At 37.5% G+C, this 15,921-nt stretch overlaps 1 protein-coding gene across 1 annotated transcript in view; it reads left to right on the forward strand.

Annotated features, from left to right (window-relative positions):
• LOC145669688 (uncharacterized) overlaps window positions 1-15,921 on the forward strand; it is a 104,216-nt gene that overhangs the window by 65,071 nt on the left and 23,224 nt on the right. The window contains exon 9 of the mRNA XM_081737972.1: window positions 8,275-8,403. Within this exon, the coding sequence (XP_081594098.1) occupies window positions 8,275-8,403 (129 nt within the window). The remainder of the gene's footprint in view (window positions 1-8,274; window positions 8,404-15,921) is intronic.

Below are 15,921 nucleotides of genomic sequence, written 5' to 3' on the forward strand. Positions count from 1 at the left end.
GCACAATTTAAGGTTACTGTGCCCACCTCCTTGTCCGAGCACTTCGCCTTTTCGCCACCAGATGCTCACTTTTTCATTTAGCAATCACTGCTGGCACCTCTACTGGGAAGAAATGAAAGATCGTACCGCTCAGTTTAAATGTGTCCAGGATATCCACAATTGAAGTGGGCGGGGAGAGGAATCCAAGTTTTTTTTTCCTTCGTGCACCTGCAGTCAGTCAGAGTCTAGTTTTACAAGCCGTATTGTTCAGCCGCAGGGTAAAATCTCAACCATTGACGGGTAACAGAAATCTTTTCTTTTTGCAGGTAGGAATAGAGTTTTTGTACGAAAAACGTGAATTAGGTTGCAGAGAACGTCATTCGCATCGCGTTGACAAATTTTCTTTCGTCCGTTTATCACATGAAGCTCTTTTTTTTTTTTTTTCGATTATTACCAGAATATGAGATAAAAAACCTAAATGGTTCTTTGTATACAGAAAACAAACAATACCAATATTTTCTTACATATCAGTATTATATGATTTTTTTTTTCCTGAAGTGTATGATGCTTGAAAAATGGACAGAATGAATTTTGATTTTTCTATTTGTCCCTATCCTTCTGAGTAGAGAGAATGCTGTGGCGCAACTAAAGGGCCTGCAGGGCCCGCAACATTCAGAGGCCCAGAACAGAAAGAGGCCCATTTCAGTTTCGAAGTTAAACTTTATAATGTTAGGATGTTAAAAAATTATGTGATGTTCCAACTATATCTCATTTTTACCTGTGAATACGGTAACACCTGAGCGATTATTTAGTAAATTAAATGCCAACAAAACTTATACTGACCAGCGAAAACATTATGACCACTCGCTACTTTTTGAACGAAATCATTGTGCAGAGATAAGAGCTACAAGGCATAACACAACCGCGCGCCAAACGTGACAAGAATCTCACACGATTAGTCAGTGTGGTGCTTGTGCCTTGAATGGGGAAGGACGACGATATATCAGGGTAAATGGCTGGGAGCTTCATTTCGGAAACAGCGCGACTTGTCGAGTTTTCGCGATCTGCCGTGCTTATGTATTTCAAAGGTGGGAAAAGGACAGTGAAACCAGCATCGAACCAAACAACAAAAAGTGGGGCGACTACACCTCATTAAAAATGTCGGATGTCGTAGACTCTCGAGGTTGGTACAACAGAATAGACGAAAACTATAGCACAATAATATAATAATAATAATAATAATGTGCTTTTTTTGCATATGAGCAAGTTGTGACTCACTAGATAGAACATAGAAAGTCAAAACTGTTCTCTGCAAATTTTATGTGACTCATGGATGTGGATAGAGGGGGTCCGTTTAACATTTTTGCGGGGAGGCCCATTCGTCCTTACTTACGCTATATATAAACTCCTGGCGCAACAGTCCCTTGTGATCTGAGTCTGCAGCGGGCTTATGTTAGTGGTCAGCACAACTACACCCAACGTAGCCGGCTGTCTAGATTGAAGTCTGCTATCTTTTAGTTTCCCAACTTTTCTCTCGATGTTTGGTCAACACAGCAATGTTTGAGTGCCACACCGGGAATTAAACCCTGGACGACGCACACCGTATCACTTTCGCTAATCTTTTGGTAAAATTCAGGTTAGGGTGGTACTGAATTATTTTTGGAATATGCCATTTCTCATAAGGTAAAATTCAAAAGTATTGTGACATAATTAAAAAGCTCATTATCAACCACGTATTCTTGCCTCTAATATCACTAAAAGTTTTCGAGATATGTGTCAAAAATGGTTGAAACACTTGAAGTTAGTTTAGTAACTTGAAGAAGATAGTGGCCTTATACATACATAATTGCTCCAATTTTTATTTTTATTGTTCTTTCTTGTAAAGAAATACAAAATCATAATTTCAACAATTTTGGTACATTTTTCACAATTTGAAGGGCGAACAGCCGGTTTCTTTCCTTACGTTTTGAACTTGGGATTTATATTCTTCTTGTCACTTATCGTGAATGTCATATAATGACATGGGTCCCAAAGCTAGAATATATTATGCGACAGAGGTAATGACAATTTCATCTCTAAGATCTTTTAAATTTAACATTTATTGAACGATAGCGGTTTTATAATACGAATAAATTTTTCGCAATAAGGTGCATATAGTGGTCGTAAGAAATGACAAAAACTACCATTGACCTTTATAGTTTGACTGATGCCTGGTCTTCATGGTCTTCCCCTTAAATTTTGTAAAGGACAGTATCATTTTAATTATCTTGGCCTAATTTCCTAAAGCCTCTCATTCGTACGCTAAAAGAAAGATTTCTATTTTTTATGTATAAGAATTCAGGTAATGCAAATTTATTCAAAATTCGTTTACAATTAAAGTCGGCTAAACAGATATTCCTTCGATATTTCTGTATTTTGAAAACAAATTCACGATTTCAGTTCTTTGTCTTTACTTGTTTCCATGTTTTTATATATATATACTGTATGATCAATTCCAAGAATTGTTTTAGTTCCCCGGTAAATCCATTTATAACAAGCTCCAAATACTGCTACAATTTTAATGTGGTTTCAGGAGAATCTGCATATCTCATCCTTTTGTTACTCTCTATATATTCATCTACTATGTAAACAAACATCAGTGAAAGAAAGAGGCTGAGAGCTAACACGTTCTCCGTGAGAAACGTTGTCATTCCTTTTACTGATATATCTAGAGAGTCTAGTGTTGCCACGAGACAAGACGAGATTTCTGGCTGTGTCGTATCGTCTAGAAAAGATCTGCCCGTCTCGTCTCGTATCGAATGGTTCTGTCTCGTCTCGTGACAACACCAGAAAGGCTGAGGCCCACAAAAAGAGCTGTTATACCAAGTGGTTAAAATTACAACTTTTAACCAAGTTTTGTTTGGTAGCACAACACACAATACGACTACAATCTTCCAGCAACGACTGCTTAGATTCGACTGAACCAGTAATTACTTCGATAGGAACATTTGTCAATACCGTCAGTAACGTCGAAAGGCAAGATTTCCCCATTTATTCTGATATCCTTTTTTCAGAACCCCTGGCGCCACTTCAACAAATAAGGAGGCCTATGTAACTTTCCCATTTAAAAAATGGTTTAGCTTCGAATAACATCATAAAACAATAAAAAAGATAAATTTTGTTGTCAAATCAGCATCTTTTCAAAACTCAGTATCGAGAAAGGCTGACACGTTTCTGTCTTGGTTCGGAACGAGAAAGACCATGAAACAATGTTATTTACTGATAAAATTGCCACTTCTACTTGTACTTCTATAACAGGATTTTTATACGTAGATATCTCCACCAGCCCCCGGAATAAAATCTTCTGAAACACTGATCTCAATGAACGCTTTACATTTGTATTTGAATCTGGAGCACTATCACAAAATAATTAAACTTGAATCGATTGAAAAATGGAAGTGAAAGCTGTTTGTAAGAATCATTTTTAAAAAATTCTTTAGGTATTCCCTGTTCTTTGTAGGATTTGAAACATTGAATCATTTCGATCATTTGAAATAATAAAAGATGGTATACATTTCGAAGGCAAATAATTTATTCCGAGTTAATAAATTTTTAAGCAAATTCAGAAACTGTGTTTGTATTTTTCGAGACACGAGACGAGACATTTCACAAAACGTTTCGTATTGTATCGTGTCTCGCTTCAAAGAGTCCTGTCTCGTCTCGTTGCAACACTAAGAGAGTCTTACGCATTCTCTTTCCAAGAAAGTGAAACTTGAAAAGCACATTCAGTCAATTGTTATCATAGAATATACTATGGGCATAGCCACTGATGTGTAGAAGGTGACACAGGCGGAATTTGTTCTTATGGAGCCCTTGGCGAGTTGGAGCCGTGGGGCTCTATTATTTGGATTGGAAACATTGGTTCAAAAATATTTTACATTTAGCATACATATATACACACACATATATATACATACACACACACACACACACACACACACGTACATGTGTGTTACATATACTTTAGTGTGGACCTGCGGACAAGGTATAGTTCGCCCGCCCAAAACAGCCTCTCGGGGGTGGGTTCGAAGCGCACTCCTGAAACATAGAATTATGCTAATCGTAATTTTCTGAGATAGACTACCCCCCGAGGAATAAGTAAATAAATAAATAAAAATAGTTTCGTAATGTTTATCTTCCGTATACGAGTAATTGAAAAATTTTAGTGTCTCAACAATGAGAGCTGTATACAGGTGATTCTGCGTTCCTGGCGGAACTTCCCTAGTTCCGGCCCAAAATTTCACACTATACCCTCTTTCGGCTCTCTCCCCCACGGTAGTTTTAAGAATTTTTATCTATCATCTACTCCCTTGGAGTAACTGTTGCTCTGTATTTTCACGGGCTTGCAACCGTCAGAATGAATATTCTGGCTGCTTTCCCAGCTACCCATTCAGCATGCAATAGATACATGCAATAACAATCAAATCCCATACAAACTACTCTACCCATCAAATATTTTAACATGGAAAGTTCTTTTACGCAACGTATTTCGTTTGTTTAATATGGAATAGACCTAAATACAACTTTTTTTTTAATGTTCTTCTGGAAATTCGATAGCGAGACCGCTCACATCAAAAAAATGCTCTGACAATCTAGTAGAAATACAACATGCCATATATACACATTACTGTGATTACATTGCTATTTATTCAATGATTATTTTGCTTAGAGCTTTCTTACTCTCCAGGGTACTCTTCAAGAGTATATAATTACTCTTCACTTATGTCGCGAAAAAATACTCAGCTTGCAAATTTATTTCGAGAACTTCTCATTCCCTAATACATGTTTATTCTTTGAATTTGTACGTACAGCCAACAAACTTACATAGAATCTCAACAGAGTTCAAATGTGAGGTGTCTGCTGGGAAGCACAGGTCAGTTGTATGGGAGGGGCTTTTAGAGTGCAATTCTAGGAACGCTGTAGGGGGCCATCCCGCTCCACCTGAGAAAAAAAAAAAAAAATTGGAAGCACACAACTAGTTCACACTGGTTATGAAACAGGCGCAACAAAGTTCTGAATGAAATATGTTTATTTATTTATTTATTTTTTTTTTATTTTTTTTTTTACTATTCCATTTTCCGAACAATAACATTTACCGATGACCTGATAGCCCCTCCACCACAGCCACCATGAAAACAAATTCAATCGGAATTTGTCCAGCTCGTTTGATCACGAATAATTATCGTTTGATCCCAACGCATACTGATGTATTACACACAATTTGGCTAGGGCTTGTTAGCCCTTGATAATCGACATGTATCATTCCATAGATATTTCAATCGTAAATAGGTAAGCAAAGTTTGCTTAGTTTCTGGTAGCAAGTACGGAAAATAGTTTACTTTTTATTTAAAAATGGAGGCCTCCAACAATGAAAGTAAGAACAATATGTGAAATCAACACGTACTATTTCCTACATATTTCAATCTTAAATGGGTGTGCAAAGTTTGGTTAGTCTGTGGTCGAAAGTATGGCAGATAAAGTTGATCGTTTATTTTACAATGTAGAACTCCAAGGATTGTGTATTTAACAATGGTGGTCTTCAACAATGAAACTAACAACAATATGAGTAATCGACACATATATTTCCCTAGATATTTCAATCTTAAATGAGTGTGTAGGGTTTGGTCAGTTTCTGGTAGAAAGTATGGCACATATAGTTGATTGTTCATTTAACAAAGCTGGCCTCTAACAATGAAATTAACAACAATAAGTGAAATCGACACGTACTGTTCCATAGATGTCTCAATTGCAAATGAGTGCGCCAAATTTGGGTAGTTGTGGTAGAAAGAGTGTAAGATAAAGTTGATTGTTTAGGTAACAATTTAGAAATTCAACGATTGTTTATTTAACAATGGTGGCCTTCAACAATGAAAGAACAACAATATGTGAAATCGACACATACCATTCCATAGATATCTCAATCGTTCATGAGTGTGCCAAGTTTGGTTAGTTTGCGGTTGAAAGTATGGCAAATAAAGTTGATAGTATATTTAATAATGGAGAAATCCAACGATTGTTTTAAAATGGTGGCCTCGAACAGCGAAACTAACAACATGTGAAATCGATTGGTACCATTCAGTAGATATCTCTGTGGTAATCCGATGGGGTACCAAGTTTGATCAGTTTGTGTTAGAAAGTATGTTAGATAAAGTTGACTGTTTAAACAATGTAGGCCTTCAGTAATGAAACTAACAAGAATATGTGGAATCGACACGTACCATTCTTTAGATATCTCAATCTTAAATGGATGTATAAAATTTGGTCAGTTTGTGGTTGAAAGTACTGCAGAAAATGTTGATTCTTTACTTAAAATGGTGTCCTCTAACAATGAAACTAACAACAATATGTGAAATCGACCCATACCATTCCATAGATATCTCAATCGTACATGATTGTGCAAGTTTGGTTAGTTTGTGGTAGAAAGTGTGGCAGAAAAACTTGATTGTTTATTTAACAATGGTGGCATCTAACAATGAAAGAACAACAATATGTGAAATCGACACGTACCATTCCCTAGATACTTCAATCTTAAATGCGTGTGCAAAGTTTGGTCAGTTTCTGGTAGAAAGTGTGGCAGATAAAGTTGATTGTTTTTTTAACAATGGTGGCCTTTAAGAATGAAACTAACAACAATAAGTGAAATCGGCACGTACTGTTCCATCGACATCTCAATCGTAAATGATTATGCAAGTTTGGTCAGTTTGTGGTAGAAAGTATGGCAGATAAAGTTGATTGTTTATTTAATAATGGAGAAATCCAACGATTGTTTAACAATGGTGGCCTCGAAGAATGAAGCTAACAACAATATGAGAAATTGATTGGTACCATTCAGTATATATCTCTGTGGTAATCCGATGGGTGCGCCAAGTTTGGTCAGTTTGTGTTAGAAAGTATGGCAGATGAAGATGATCGTTTATTTAACAATGTAGAAATCCAGCGCTTGTGTATTTAACAATGATGGTCTTGAACAATGAAACTAACAACAATATGAGAAATCGACACATATCTTTCCCTAGATATTTCAATCTTAAATGAGTGTGCAAGGTTTTGTCAGTTTCTGGTAGAAAGTATGGCAGATAAAGTTGATTCTTTATTTAACAATGATGTCCTCTAACAATGAAACTAACAACAATAAGTGAAATAGACACGTACGGTTCCATAGATGTCTCAATTGTAAATGAGTATGCCAAGTTTGGTTAGTTTGTAGTATAAAGTATGGCAGATAAAGTTAATTGTTTATTTAACAATGGAAAAATCCAGCAATTGTTTGTTTAACAATGGTTTCCTCGAACAATGAAACTAACTACAATATGCGAAATCAACAGGTACCATTCGCTAGATGTCTCTGTGCTAATCGGATGGGGGTGCCAAGTTTGGTCAGTTTGTTTTAGAAAGTGTGGCACATAAAGTTGATTGTTTATTTAACAATGGTGGTCTTCAACAATGAAACTAACAACAATATGTGAAATCGACACGTACCATTCCCTAGATATTTCAATCTTAAATGGGTGTGTAAAGTTTGGTCAGTTTCTGGTAGAAAGTACGGCAGATAAAGCTGATTGTTTACTTAACAATGGTGGCCTCTAACAATGAAACTAATAACAATAAGTGAAATCGACACGTACCATTCCCTAGATTTTGTAACGTCCATTAACCAGATTATATCCGTTTGTGCTTAATTTTTGAATTGTTCACTTTATTTTTGATTGTTTTAATTTTATTAGTTGCATATGTTAACATTGGTGACGGTGGCGCCATCTACCGTTTTAGAAACAAACTATTTGAACGTAATGAATAACCTTAAACTAAATATTGCATTTCATGTTAATAATTTGTCACATTAGAGTTATTTAGCCTCAAAACTCAGGCTTTAACAATTTTAGATAGTGATTCAATGTTTTGCACTCTACTCCATCAAGCCCATATTTATTGGTTATTAGTATTTTTTTTTTTTTTTTTTTGGCTATGAGGATACTTCTCTTTTATTCAAGAAAACCCTGTTTAGTGCATAGTTGAAATTAATATTTAATTTGAATGTTTCAGTTACAGTGAAACAAGAGTCTTAGCATTCGTAGCACGGCAAGAAATGAAATAATGTGCTTGGTGATAGAGTTTTGTAAACATACAAAGTATGTTGAAAGAAAGTTCTTTGATTAATATTTTGAATGTATTGGTACATTTACTATTCAAAATTATTCATTCATTCATACTATCATTAATTCATACTATTCATTCATTCTTTCTTTATTGAAACAGCTTCCAGAGAAAATGAGTATAACTTGGAATGTTCGACTACGGAAAACTGCTGGCTACTGCTACAGTAAGAAAGTCAAAAATCTGTCGGGAGAACTGCAGAAAGTATCACGTATCGAATTATCAACTAAGGTAAGTCATTACTACATGTTGAACTTAGCATATAAACCAATCAAGTACAATGAAACCTCTCTGATTGATCACTAATTATTCTACTAAAAAGTGGCCAGCGTAGACTTTTTCTGTTTTGAGTTAAAATTTATTTTGAGTATAAAAGCAAGTGTATTATCAGTTAAAAAGTACTTATGCGTGATGTACACTAACCATCACTGATTAATGACCACCCCTCTAAAAGCGGGGTTTACTTTGTTGGCATGTGAGTTTCATGAAGATGCAGTGCACAACCCGGTAATGCACAGCGGCAAGGCTACGTAGTCAGTTCGTAGTGATGAGTAAATACTAACATTTATCAGAATTTGGCAAAGGTTGGATCGTGAGATATCGAGTGTTTGGTGCCTCAATAGCGCAAACAGCAGCACTAAAGAGGTTGTTTCTGATCTGTGGTACAACTTTGCACACCAGTGACAGCACCATCAAGCAGGAAGAGAACTGAGCTACCAGCCATGTTAGTATCTTGAGCAATTGACAGTGCGTGACAGGTGTGGTAATTGTGTATCTTCTTGTGAGGTAGACATAGGCAAAACCCCGGCTTGCCTCGAGCTGCATATCAGCTACTATCCGGGAAGTCAGATATCTTGTCACCGTTGAGAATCCAGCTTCACAGAAAAGTATCGCAAACTAACAAAAACATCAGTAAAAACAGTGCCCACTACAGTTCAATGCGATTCGGGTTTGGAAAAGCGACGCAAAGGGTGTGTCCATAAGCTTTTGCAAAAAACATTCAGATATTTCGCATCAACTGTCGAAAACTATGAAAGGTGCCTCTTCGGTGAAAAGTGTTTTACAATGGACGAGGCGTATATTTATTTTGATGATTGGCACGTGCAATTTCTTATCGACTAAAAGTTGCAAGGGACTTTCAGAGAAGTTCACTAAATGAAAGTTTTGGCACAGGGTTGAAAATGACCGATATTATTGTCGAATCCATAGTTTTTGACGTCCCTAAGTTGATTAGTGACAGTTTTGGTGCCCTCTAAAGTTCATGGTCTGCTCCCAGTTAGGGTAAGACCCGTTCTAGCACTCCTAGGGGAGGGTTAGACATAAAAATGATCTGAAGCGACCGATATTAATGTCGAATCCCTAGTTTTCAGGGTCACTTAGATAAAAAGTAACACTCCCGATGCCGTTTAAGTCCGTTTTAAGCTCCCGTTTGCATCCGAGGCGGGACTGAAGTAATGATATGTAAAAATATCGAAGTCTACCGATATTAGTGTCAAATCATTTGTTTTCAGCGTTGGTAAGTTTATTGGTTGCAGTTCTGATGTTGTTGAAGTCCAAATTTAGCCCTCTGTGGTGACAAGACCCCCTTTGCTCTTCTTGAGAGGAGTAGGAAGGGCAAACATAAAAAAATCATTTAAAAAAAATACCAATATTAATATCGAATCCATAGTTTTCGGTGTCGCTTAAGTAAAAAGTGACATGCAAGATGACATTTAAGTTCAAGTTGAGCCCCATTAGCACTTTTCAGGAGGGTGAAATTGTGACATATAAAAATAATTTTAAATGACTGATAGTGTCAGATCCATAGCTTTCGGAGTTTCTACGTTGATTGATATCATTTCAGATGATCTTAAATTTTTTAAGTTGACATTTCAGTAGGGGTAAGGCTCTAGCACGCTTAGGGAGAGTGGAGGGAGGTAATGATTAAAAAAAAAAAAAACTATATTACTGTAGAGTCCATAGTTTTCGGTGTCCCTGAGATGAATAGCAATACTTCGGGTGCCGTTTAAGTTCAACCTCATTAGTACCTCGAGAAAGGGGGGGGGGGGGGAGGCGGATTACATGAAAAAATATTCAAAAATGACTGATATTAGTATCGAATCCATAGTTTTCGGGTTTCCTAAGTTGATTGCCGACGTTTAACTCCCATTAGTTTCTGGGTGGTGGGAAGCGGTTTACATGTAATAGTAATCGAAAACAACCGATATTAGTGTCGAATCCATAGTTCTCGAAGTCACTGATATTAATAATTAGAATCCCGATATCGTTAAAGTCCAAGTTAGCCTCCATCAGCATGGGGTGAAAAGGGATCTAAAATAAAATGTCTCAAATGACTGAGAGTAATGTCGAATCCATAGTTTGGGTTTGACAGGATATTAGGTTACAATCGCAATAGACTTAATCCCAAGTTTGGTCATGAACGAGCATGTCACCTGGATGGAGATTTTAGAGGCGCAGCGAAAAAGGCGTTGCTCACACCTATGTATTTTTTTTAGATGTATGTGTCTGAATGTGTATTCCATCGTAACCCTGGAATACCAAACTTGGTAGATATGACTTTTAATCTGGGGTTGGAAGAAATGACATGTAAAAGTAATTAATTAAGAAAGAAAAAAAAAAAGACTGATACTAGTGTGCAGTCCATAATTTTTGGGGTAGCTGAAATGAATAACGTCCAATAGCGTTTAAGTCCAAATTCATCCCCATCGGCAAAGGATGGAGGGGAGAAGAAGTGAAAAATAAAATATCAAAAATGGCTGAAATTTGTGTCGAATTCGTAGTTTTCGGGGATCGGGAAAACATCTGACTCGCTTATACTTAATACCCACTTCAAGCTGGACTTTTTAATAATATCAATTTGATTAACAATGTATTTTGTGGGGTTATAGGGTCTCAATATTTATGTCAAACGTAGAGTATCTTTTTCTTCTTCTTTTTTTTATTAAACTTTAATTAAAATAAATATTCTAAGGGGAAGAGGACTCAAATATTTCCTATAAAACTATTCTCCCTGTACGAAGAATAGGCATTTCAGCTAGTATAAATGTATGCATATGTGTATGTGCGTTCCAGCATAACTTCGAAATACCTAGATCAATTTTAACCAAACTTGGTACACATACTACTTACAGTGTGGAAGACAGTACAGTTGGGGAAGAGAGTGGGAATAGCTGACACATAAAATTGATCCCAAAAAAAAAATTGACATTTTACTCAAAAATTCGTAGTTTTCGTGGTCACTGAAATGAATCGTTGTGGGCCGCGGTGGCTCAGTGGTAGAGCGTTCACCTCGTGCTTAGGGTCCCGGGTTCGATCCCGGCCCCCGCCAAGTGAACTTTGTGGTGGACAAACACCGTGTGCGTGGGTTTTCTCGGGATTCTCCCGTTTCCCCCCACTTTCATCATTCCACCATTTCATTCATTACTCATCATCACCGTCTCCTTTAGCCTAAAATGAATCGTGACACACTCGATACCGTTGTAAGTTCAATTTGAGGTCTCATTAACACCCGGGGGTGGAAGGTGAAATCGGAAACGGCCGACATTAATATCGAATTAATAATATTCAGCGTCACTAAGTGAATTGGTTGCAGTTCCGATGCTGTTTTTCAGCTTACGGTGGGGATAAGACCTCTCTTGCACTCCCAGGGGGAGTGGGAGTCAGAAAAATGATAGCAAATAACTGTTAGTATCGAATTCGTAATTTTTGTGGTTCCTGAGATGAATAATGACATCCTCGATGCTATTTACGTCGAAGTTCAGCCTCCATTAGCACCCTAGGGGGGATGGTGACATGTAAAAATAATATCAAACGACCTATATTGCGTTGAATCCATAGTTTTCGGTGTTCCGAAATTGATTGGTTACAGTTCCCAGTTGAGTTCCCAGTGGGAGTAAGACCCCTAGCATCCTTCGGAGGATGTAGTAATTAGGGATGTGCAAACATAAGCGACTTATATTAGTACCGAATCGATAATTTATGGGGTCTCTGAGACGAATAGTGGCACCCCCAGTCCACGTTTAGTTCCTATTAGCATCCCTAGGGGGCGGGAAGGAGTGAAATGTAAAAATAATCGAAAATGACCGATATTAGTGTCAAATCTGTAGTTTTCAATGTCCTGAGATGGGAAGTCGCACTCCCGATACCGTTAAAAATCCAATTTAAGCCTTCATCGGCAAGGGGATCGAGAAAGAGTGAAAAATAAAATGTCTAAAATGACTCGGGTTAATGTCGAATCCATAATTTCGGGATCGCAAAGCTGCTATGTGACAATCTTCATGACATTTAAGCCCATTTTAGGCAAGGACGGGTATATCAGCTGGGTGGAAACTTACAGTTCAATGCCGGTCTATATATATCCATATGGATGAATGTGTATGAACATATACAGGGTGGCGCACGAAATGATACTCCGAAGCATATTCCGAGCATAGTCAAGTACCGCTCACTGTTTACTGTTTCTTCGAAGACGAATGGCCCAATCAGTCCATGGCTGGAAATTACAACCCACACTGTAATTCTGGGAGCGTGGTGTTGTTTTTCATGAATCAACCGTGGATTTTCATTGGCCCAAAAACGTACATTTTGTTCGTTGACACTCCGCCCAAATGGAAATGCACCTCATCAGAAAACCAAACGTTGTGAAGGATTCGTTGCTTACCCTCTGCCCATTGCGCGAACACAAATCTCTGCTGCTTGTGATCATTTGTGAGTCGTTGCACAACGGTCATCTTGTACGGATAAAAATGGATGTCACTCTTCAGAATTCGTTAAACCGAACGTCTTGATATGCCAAGTTGCACTGCTGCCTTTCTTGTCGGGACTCTTCCCGGGACTCCTCTGCATTGCAACTCTAACAGCTTTAATATTCTGAGGCGTATAACAAAATACTTTGGTTTGAGTAATATTTACCTGTACCTTGGGCAGAAAGTACTCATACATGTGCACTATACTTAGTAGAATGTTCATTTCATATTAACAAAAGAAGAATGTTTTTAATATATGTAAGTGATTATTATGGGATAGTTGTTGCTATGGACATGTTTTATGGTTACCTAGTCAGTGAGTTTGTGTACTTAACAGTTTTAAGAAAAGGATATTATAAGTTATATCAAATAATAAATCAGTTTAGCACCGTTTATAGACGTTGTCTTTTCTTATTAAAAAGGTGAGATTAATGGTACATAATTATCAAAGCTAATATTTTCATGCCAAAGAAATACTACCACTTCGAATTTTTATCTCAGCAAACGAACCAGGTTTACGACTATCTTTTTGATAAGTCGTTTTAGGCGAACACACAGGCTTCTGTCGAGGACGCTTCGGCTCCAATATTGTTCCTTCCCTCTGAAGGTTTTCATACAGTCTGTGGATGATTTTGTTGGAGGGAGCCCATCGGGTATTAAACCTCTCTCAAAACTGTCTTTAAGCAACAATAACACTTTTTGATTCATGGAACAAAAGCACGATTGTTGAGCGCTGCTCTGTGGTCAGTCTGCTCTTGTCAGCCATCTTGAAAACTAACCCTCTAGCGGCGGCAGGGTGAGTTAGGCGTCAATTTCATCTTCAACTGTTTCTCCAAACTGTTCTGCTACTGCTGCAAAGTGTACATTGCGATTTCTTGTTTCTCTGAAACGATAAAAGAAAAACAAATGGTGGATCATTTCGTGCGCCACCCTGTAATATTGCGTAATTGTGGAACGCGTGGAGCAATTTCAGCTAATCTTGGTAGACATAATACTTACAAACTGGAAAAATTACAGTGCGATAAAGTAGTATTGGCTGCACTATAGGACACTTTTTGGCCCCTGGGTCCCTGCCTCAGGACCCATGGTCCCTGGCCCGGGGTCAATGACCTAGGGGTACATAGGACCACCCCCTCTAAATTTTGGCAGGGGTACCATGGCCCATCCCCCTAAATTTTGGCAGGGGTACATAGGACCACCCCCCTTAAATTTTGGAAATTGCCAAATCTAAAAATTTGGTATGGTAGGGTAGGACCATAGTATGTACCTCTATCAGTATTGGGGGTCTATGTCGTTCCCTTTCATGGGTAAAAAATTGCCAAAAAGTCAAATTTCGGGGGTTTTTGACCTAATTTATCCCCTTGGATGAGGTGTTATTACCCTATATGGTTATATGGGCGTATACAGGGGTCCATTCCCTTTCATAAGACATGGGTATATTAATGCACCCCTTGAAAAAATTGGGAGGGGTACCTTGGCCCACCCCTTAAATTTTGGAAATTGCCAAATCTAAAAATTTGGTATGGTAGCCTAGGACCACAGTATGTACATCTATCAGTATTGGGGGTCAATGTCGTTCCCTTTCATGGGTAAAAAATTGCCAAAAATTCACATTTCGGAGGTTTTTGACCTAATTTATCCCCTTGGATGAGGTGTTATTACCCTATATAGTTATATGGGCGTATACAGGGGTCCATTACCTTTCATAAGACATGGGTATATTAATGCACCCATTGAAAAATTTGGGAGGGGTACCTTGGCCCACCCCTTAAATTTTGGAAATTGCCCAATTTAAACATTTGGTATTATAGTATAGGACCCTAATATGTATTATGATAAATTTGGATGGTCCACCTCGTTCCCTTTTAGGGGTACCAAATTGCCAAAATATAAACGTAAGCAATACGTAGTACCACGTGTTTGGTTTTTTACCTAATCTATTCCATTGGACGAGGTCCTATTACCTTATACGTTATATGGTCACGTATGGGGATTCATTTCCTATCATAAGACATAGGTACATTTGTGCACCCGGGAGGGGTACTTTGACCCACCCCTTTAATTTTGGAAATTGTCCCTTTTATATGTTTGGTATTATAGTATAGGACCCTAATATAAATTACTATAAATTTTGGTGGTCCACCTCGTTCCCTTTCATGGGTACACAATTGCCAAATTTTAGTACAACCACGTGTTTGGTTTTGGCTCAATTTATCCCCTTGGATGAGGTCCTATTACCTTATATGGTTATATGGTCATGTATATATTGGTCCATTTCCTATTATAAGACATGGGTACATTGATGCACCCTTTAAATTTTTGGAAGGGGTACCATGGCCAACCCCTTAAATTTTGGAAATTTTCCAATTTGAGCATTCGGTATCATAGTACATGCCTCAACATGTATCATGATAAATTTGGGTGGTCCACCTCGTTCCCTTTTAGGGGTACAAAATTGCCAAAAATATAAACGTAAGCAATACGTTGTACCACGTGTTTGGTTTTTGGCCCAATTTCTCCCCTTTGATGAGGTTCTATTACCTTATATGGTTATATGGTCATGTATATGGGTTCATTTCCTATCATAAGACATGGGTACATTGACGCACCCTTTAAAAATTTGGGAGGGGTATCTTGGCTCATCCACTCGGTTTTAGAAATTTTTTAATATAAGCATTTGGTATCATAGTACAGGACTTCAATATGTACCACTATAAATTTGGATGGTCCACATCGTTCCCTTTCATGGGTAAAGAACTACCAAAAAATCAAATTTCGGAGGTTATTGACACCTATTTAGCACGTTATATGGGTATGTACAGAGGTTTATTACCTTTATATGTTTATGTTCCCTTTTAAATTTTGGAATTATCAAATAACAAAATTCGGTAAACGTTTTCTAGGACCCATTGGTGTTCCTCTTATGACCAAATATTCAAAATTTAAAGGTTATTGACCGGCTTTATTATTGAATAAGTACAGGATTTATTACTTTTTCATAAGA

This window comes from Thermobia domestica, chromosome 14, assembly GCF_964235325.1.
Source record: "Thermobia domestica chromosome 14, izTheDome1.hap1.1, whole genome shotgun sequence".
In the NCBI taxonomy this organism is placed as follows: Eukaryota; Metazoa; Arthropoda; class Insecta; order Zygentoma; family Lepismatidae; genus Thermobia; species Thermobia domestica.